Genomic DNA, 8,203 nt, shown 5'->3' with positions numbered 1-8,203 from the left:
TTAACAACCTGTGTCCTTTTTACTCGATTTTGTCAATTTTCTCTATTGTGTCTTGTGATTTCAATTCTTTTTTAATTTGATCTCAATGTATCAATTTTTGATCTCAGTCATTTTTGACCTTGTTTTGCTTATTAGCAATGTTCAGGCATTTTGGCCAGTTTTTATTGCCAGGCCTTTTTGTTTTATTGTACTTGTAGATTTTTTTATTTTTACAAGGGCTTATTTCTAGTCGTTTTTAGTGATGGTCATAACAGGATCTTCAATCCCTTATTTTTGTGGCCAACTATTGTATTTTTAATTCTGGCCTTAACTAATTTTTGAATTAACTTTTTTATAGCAAGGTCATTTTTCTACTGATATTTTACGCTGCCAAATTAAGTGGGGGTGTTATGTTTTAATGTTTCAACAGTTGGTAATTTGTCTGCTCCAACTTTTATTCTTCTTCCACTGTACTTTTGGCGCCATATTGTTTTCCTGCTGAATGTAGACCCAATAAACTCCACTTCTGTCTGCGCCCTCAACTCGTTCACATCTATTGACTTGATTCCTCCGCCCACTTTTGATCGTCATCAGAACATAAAAAACCAATGAAAATTCGTGCCCAATTTAAAATCTGGGTCTACATGGGAAAATCTTCTCCTGAAAGAACTAAAAATCGTATACTTTCCGAAAAATCCAAAAATGATCCCCCCTTTTTAGTCAATACTGGACAAAATGGATTAACCCTATGAATACAGATATTAAATTGGGCACGAATTTTCATCCCCAACCGTTTTGTATACGACGAGGGGGCAAAACTCCCTTTCGATGTGTACACATGATTCCCGAAATACTTGATTCCGAGTGATTCCCGTCCGCTTATATTTATTCTTTAGGTTTTCTAGTGGTAGAAAACGCTTATTTCGACTAATTTGTATCAGTTCCACTAGTTTCCCTCTTAGTTAAAGCGATTTTTGTTTGTGTCGATTAATTTTTATCCTGATGATTCCCAGGCAGGTGTACACATGATTCCCGGAGTTATTGCCCCCTCGGTCTCGGTATACGATCAACGATCACCCGACAAAACCCCTAAAGCGAAACAAAATCGGGGACTAACACTTAGATGAGTTCCCTTGTGAGCTGGCCATGCCAGCCCCCTCCCGACCCGGCCCCCTCCCACCACTAGCCCTCGCGGAGACCCGCATCAAAACTAAACACAGGGAGGACGCCGGACTGTAAGAAGCCGTAAACGAATCATATGGCGATGGAGATAGACTACTACGCGGACACAATTCTTTTTACTGTAGTGTAGTGTCCTAATATTGTTCTTAAACCGAACAAATTATTTCTAAATATGGGAGAAAAAGTAAAGCGCAGCCTTCTTTGAAATTTGTATCTTCTGCTTTCAAGATCGATTCTTGAATGAAATTTCTTTCCTAATCCTAATTTGAAAGACAAGGCAAGCGCAAGAAGTCTCAGAGTTTGAGCGAGGATACTTTGTGTGGAAGTGTGTGAGGTAGTGGAAACGACCAGGGGTCGCGGTAGGAGTTCGTCTTATCGGCTGCTATCAGCGGCAGGGAAGGGGCACTCCTTGAGAACGCAGGTAGACAACCCCGTTGATGGTGCAGACGTCTCCGCCGCAGCCAGCGTCCACGACAGAACAGCGAACCGCTGAATAGAAGAGACCATGGCGGCCATCACGAGGGTGTCTGTTTGCCTACTAATCGCCTTCGCCGTTCACACTCAGGTAGGGCAATTAATAACAGGGAGGCAAAACTTCACTTTGGTGAAGGTGTTACATTAAAACCTCCATAGACGCAAATTCTATGGACGTAGCCGAGCCTCGAAAATGTTGCTCAGAGTTTACGCAGCCCTCCCCTAAACCGCGGCATGATTGTCATGGCATATCATACTCCGCGAGGAGAACGAACTAGCGTACTCCGGTTCAGTACCTCAGTACCTCCTCACATCAGTGCTTTGGTGTATAAGGAATCATCCAGAAAGTACGTTCGTCATTCGCCGTTACTAAGCTCCCAACGTTCAGCCCATGCCAGCTCGCATAGCGCCTGATAGATACGCAACATCTTGTCTTTAGTGCATGCGTGTACTGCAGGTTGGCCTACCCTGACTCTCGCAGGCGTCTAGCTCCCGCAAACTGCCCTAACAGGCCGGATGAATGAATGGAAAACGGTCGCACTTTGTGGACGATCCGTAACTCGCAAACCCGAATTTTTCGTCAAAACCTACCTTTCCTCTCATCGTAGGGTCAGACCGCGGACGGCAGCCTGTGGAGGTCCGTAGAGACGTGCCAGAAGGTCGTCAAGAAGCATGTGACCCTCGCCGAGAGCACCGTCTCCAGCACACTGCAGGAGTTTGCGGAGTCCAACAGCACTATGGAGGTAAGTAAAACGTGCTGGGTTCTGGGTAAACCAGAAAAAACATCCCAGCGTTGCGGGTTTGCACACTCTTGGGGCGCAGAGGCCATGACGCCTTACGCGTGGTGGGTTCAGCAAATCCACAAAACTGGGACGTTCGTACTCACAGATGACCCGGTATATCCCAGTGCAAAACGGATCTAGGACAACTCGCCCCAGTCTAACTTGCCCCGGTATAAAGTCGCCCCATGACCATTTCGCCCCATACCCATGTCGCCCCAACGCTAAGTCGCCCCAGTTGAAATCAGTTTTTCACAAGGAATGTGAACTTCTATACAATAAAAGAATCCGGACAAGTTGTGGCCAATGGCTCTTAAGTATGTGACTACCTACGTCGTCGTCCTCTGTGTTCTCCACGTAGCTCACCCAGAAAAAGGTTCCGTTGATTCAATGGAAAGAAAATATTATAAAAAATTTTCCTTAACTCGACGGAATTTTATTGGTTCAAGGGAAAATATCCCATAAGGTAATGAAAAATCGCTAAAATTTGGAAAAAATTGTATCATATTTTCTATTTGTTAAATTTTTATTGATCTAAGGAATTTTCCGTTAATTCAGTGGGATCATTTTCTGGGTGAGGTCCACAATTCTGTGGATTCGAACTTCTATTTGGGCCAGAGAAGACTTCGGCTTTGCAGGAGAGGGACGCTGAGGGACAATGCTTAGCAATATTCAAATGGAATAAATTTTGGACAAAAATATTTGACTGGGGCGAGATGGCACAAGTCTGCGACTCGCCCCAGCCCCAAAATCGGGGCGAGTTAGCCTTGGGGCGACTTGTACCATGGGGCGACTTGGATGGGGCGATTTGTCCGTCTCCCGTGCAAAACATTTATGTATCGAAACTTTGTTTTGGATTCTGAATGATCTAAAAGTATTATAATTTGGACTTATTTGTTATGTATATCTTTGTTGTATAACTTTTGATTAGGGTTGGCCATGCAACTTTGGACACTTTTAAAGTATTCAAATTTTCAGTCCATCACCTAAAAGTGTACATCTCGGAGTTTAAACACAACACCGATCATGTGTATATCAGTTGCCCACTTTTGTTTTTTGTGCATTCCTTCTCCCAGGTGTGAATTTATTTAGCCGCGAGGAAGGTACGAAATGCACACTATCTTTTGCATTTTGTCGCCACATGATGATTTTTTAAAGCGATACTCGCTTCCAAATTGTATTCACTTCTTGATGAACATGCGACACTTCCATTGCATACGTATCATGTGTCAGAATGCAGCTGAAAACAAAAATATTCGTTTCTGTGCATTTATACCATCAGGATTTTCGAAGAGATATAACACGATGACAATTTTCTCGGCAGATCTATGTAAAGAGATGGGGCGACTTAGTTAAGGCCAGTCGACCAGGTAGTATCAGTGTTGTTTCTGGAGTCGACCATTGCCTGGAAACGTACTCTATATCCACAAAGAATATAGCAGATTCGCTGAAAACCAAGTTGCGCAGTACACTCAAGCAGCAGATCGAATGGTACGATGCCGAGGTGTTCAGTCTGCTCACCGACGCTCTCTCAGAGGAGGGTCAGGCTGGGGTCGTGCAAAGCGTAAAGGTAACAATTACTGTGCCATCGGTGTCATTGCCAACTTTCTCTTTTTCATTCCGCAATAACAGTGCCCCCCCCCCCTCCCCCAATTGGGGCTTCTTCTCATAGCTGTTGTATTTGTTTAGTTCCATTTGGATCCTGCGCTGAAGCAATTTGGTAGTATGGCCGTGTCCGCCCTTAAACAAGCCATCAAGGATATGAAGAGCCCGTATCAGAATGTGGCGCTCTGCATCAGAGACATTGAGATGGACCGTTCATCATTTTAATTTGCATCTTTTCATCATTACTTCACTCTGGAAACCCAAACATTTTTAAATCATGGAATATACACAATTATATGTGTGTACTATGACAAGTATATTATTCTTTGTGTGTACGTCACAATCAAGGAATAGAGCGTGCAGACACATTCAAGTGCCGAAAAGTGCTTGATACACGGAGAGCTTGCACATTTACAATCTTGAGTTGTGCACATTTAAGGGCGAGGGACAATTTGGAGTGTAGTTGAACGACCTTTTCCATGGAAAATTTTCCTGTACCTGGTACGACAATAATGAGAGTGGATACAAGATGGGTTTTCTAAGCGATCCTTTTCGCCGAAGATGGTACTAGTTGGAAAGTTATGGGATCGGTTACTTATCACATCCTGGGCGCAGGTTAAATACTCAACGTAACACTTCTTCATATGGACAAAAGAACAGTTAAAGTTATTTTTTTAAATGCTCAGAACCATCTAAGGATAATGTGCAAACAGTTTGGACGAGTCGCAATTAGAACTTATTTCAAGTGGGTCACGTGGTAATGAAATAGATCTTGTGCGCTCCTATTTTTCTCAGGGTTATACGAACTTGTTAATACTTATTATTAGAAACTGTTGACCGCGTGCGTACCCCAGGATTACATAAATCAGGGGCTCATGCCGCACTTATGTTTGGTGGATTCCAGGGGTGGATTAACAATGTGACTTATGATTAGGGGTCGTCCACATATTACGTCACGCGTTTAGGGGGGGGGGGTCTACGCTAGCGTGACGGTCCTATACCAAAAGCATTGGAAGGTTAGGTTAGCCGCGTGACGTGGGGGGAGGGGGGGTCAAAAACTGCCAAAAATAGCGTGACGTAATATGTGGACGACCCGAGGGGTCGTCAACTTCGATATTCCTCCGTACACGGACTGATATTACCTCAAATATTACACCAATATTAGCCATATTACTGGTAATATTACCTCGATATTACACATTTTTCTAGTATTATGACGTCACAGCTTGAAAATTGGCTCAATATTACCAATATTATTTGTAATATTCAATATTCCTCCGTACACGGCCAAGGAGAGTTGACGACCCCTCGGGACGACCCCTTAGTCCACTGTATGAGACAAAATTAAAGGAGAACGGCGCGGAAAACAAATGATCAGATAAGCAGCTTTAACATCTTTTTATTTCTCTGCTCACAACAATGTTCAGGCAGTAGATCAGGACAACTTACAAATAGAGTAATGACTACCCGAAAAGAATCTTAAAGTAATGGTAACAATTGCACCTGCGATGTCACGAGGACAGTAAGCAGTAATTTACATTTAATAACGTATCTTACAAAACAACGGTAAAAAAAAGTTTTTATGTGTTTCCTTACGCAATGTAGGTGGTGGACCTACTTTACCCTGTGAGTACTTGTTAAACATATGTCTTTAATACAAATATTCCTTCCACTTCACGAAAATTTATGAGCTAACATGGTGAGCAATTTTACAATTTAAAATTATCGCTTGATATATTGTTGCTAAACTGAATTTAGCTCTTTCATCTACCTGTTCAACAATTATAAAAGGCTGCACATGTGTACAGCCAAAGGTATACTCCCACAATGACATCAAATGAGCTGAAAAGTCAAGATTTGGCAAAAAATTGTCTAGTTTACCACAAAACAGACCACTAAATTTAACAAAATCTTGTCTTTGACCTCATTTGATGTCAATTTGACAAGATATCCTTGACTGGTTAGACTGGTAAGACAAGTGTTTCATTTTAAACATCAATTGATATACAAGTTCAAGTGTGGTAAGTTTAGGGTCGTTTAACTAGATTATTCGTCAATTGATGTGGAAAAATTACAAAATTTCCGAAACGTTAAGCAGATGCACAACATATGGTCCCCACTAATAGCATAAAACTAGGTGTGGCCAAGAGTGAAAAATTTAGACGTTGACGAAATGTCTAAAATTTGCACATCACGCAGAACTGCAAAGACTGTTGGACACAATGCCATGTGCAGGATCATGTTCCCCACACGTTTGTAAGCAAATTTTGGACACTTGTTTTACCAGTGTAGTGAAGTGGATAGTGATGTAATATACATCTACCTTCTCTCAATACTTATCAGTTACATGATTCTAATTAACAGACGAAACGCCTACTGTTAAACGTAATATGTATTGACGAAAATTTTTAATCACTAAAGTATAAAACCCTGCAGTATTGAATTTCTGGGATGGATGTTATTACCGCTCTTATTTACAAAATAGGGATTTACCAAGTCTTCTACTAGATTTATCATTACACATCAAGCCATAGTCATGTCATACTCTCAGTACAATGTAAAATATATGGAACTGTCAAGTCAAAAGCAGAGAAAAGCCAGAAAAGGGGACGTGTGTGATTTTTCAACTATCGTTTCACATGGAGTGGGTGATCTGAGCTGTCTTTATTCTTGTTAAAGTGTGCATCGGATGCTTGCTTGCGGGCAGGTTGCATATTTGCACAGGGCCGTAAAGTGATGGTACCCTAGCGCACCATCACGGCTGAATCTAGTACAGCAAGGTAAAAACAATGTTTGATTTTTATTTTCAGAAAAAGGGGAAAACTTTGAGATGCCACTTTCGTTTAAGGCAAACTTTGCACATTTTGAGCAAGAATTTTTTGAGGAGACTTCCTCAAAATCTGAGGAGTTTTCCTCAAACTATGGGAGTAACTTAAAATTTTCCCTCCCCCCCCCCCCAAAAGTCAGACATTGTTATTACCGTGGGAATAACGAAAATAGGAGGGCGTGGATCACCCAGCACACACTCAATCTCTTAAAGTGACGTGTCAGCGTTGATCAACTGTAAAGGTATGTGTGCAATGATAAGGTTTAAACGATTTTGTTCATAAAATCCAGTATCTTCTTCTCTTGCCAAAAAAACAATGACGATTCTGTTAATAACAGACAAACAAATTTGTCGGCATCACTTAGCATCAATTTTTTCTTAGCATAGCACAAAATTATTTATAGCAGTCAGGAACGAAAGCCTCGATATGGAACCTGAGAATGCATAGTTCAACACATTCTAAAATGCCCTACACGGTAAACATGTCGTTAATTAATAAAAAAATTGTTGTTTTTTTTTTTCGAGTTTTTTCTAATAATCATTGATGAACAACACTGTTATTTTACAGAAATGTTTGTTCGGGACAAAGTTATGCGTTCATTTATGATAGTGAACATTGTTACTAAACATCTAATTCTTTTCGAAAGACAAACAAGACAACCATGTATTCTTCAAAATGTTTGTTACATAACAAACATTATTGTTGAAAAAATAAAAGCCATTGAAAAGCTCAACAACAAATTCGTTGTTAATTAACAAGACTATTATTTACGGTGTAGGCTAAGTTCTTTTCTCAAACAGTACAGCACTCGGACATCTATTTTCCCCGGAACAAAGTGATATTGTAAATGAAGCTAGCAAAATATTAGTTTTGTAAACCAAACGTTGATTGTTTGGATAAGTTGATTTTGTAAAGACACTTAGTGACAAAGACACTTACTAAGTGTGCAACTGCAAGTGTTGAGCAGTTGCATACTTGGCTTATCAGTGCAGTTTAATTACATTTTTTGTACAAACTATAACAATTATAGTAAGTTCAATAAAGATTTGGATTATACGTTTCTTTCGCTTCACGAAGAAAAAAATGTCCCTTGCAACTGATTTTCCGTTTTGCTGACAGTTTTTGTGAGTGAGGGTATCTGACTGACTTTAGCTGTATAAAACGACCACGGCCTCTGCTTCTGACTATGGTCAAGATCCCTCTAACGTGGCCATGCATGGTAGCTGAGCGAAGCGAAGCTCAACTCTAGGATATACTTATTTATATATGTATACGTATATTATGCATACAAATGCATTCACCAAACATAATCTTATTCTTTAGAATGTTAATAAAACTGTCGGGTATTTTGTAGCA

General features: G+C 40.6%; 1 protein-coding gene across 1 annotated transcript; it reads left to right on the top strand.

Annotated features, from left to right (window-relative positions):
• Positions 1 to 1,558: 1,558 nt before the first annotated feature.
• On the top strand, positions 1,559 to 7,903 carry LOC113206677 (uncharacterized). The gene is made up of 4 exons (XM_026422877.2): positions 1,559 to 1,726; positions 2,244 to 2,378; positions 3,739 to 3,984; positions 4,104 to 7,903. Exons 1-4 carry the CDS (start codon positions 1,667 to 1,669, stop codon positions 4,242 to 4,244), a joined length of 582 nt encoding a protein of 193 aa, XP_026278662.1. The 5' UTR covers positions 1,559 to 1,666; the 3' UTR covers positions 4,245 to 7,903.
• The last annotated feature ends 300 nt before the right edge of the window (positions 7,904 to 8,203 follow it).

The sequence above is a fragment of the Frankliniella occidentalis genome, unplaced genomic scaffold (genome assembly GCF_000697945.3).
Source record: "Frankliniella occidentalis isolate FOCC.00 unplaced genomic scaffold, Focc_3.1 Scaffold104, whole genome shotgun sequence".
Lineage (NCBI taxonomy): Eukaryota > Metazoa > Arthropoda > Insecta > Thysanoptera > Thripidae > Frankliniella > Frankliniella occidentalis.
Note: the sequence above shows the minus strand (reverse complement) of the source record. Positions and strands in the feature narration are given on the sequence as shown.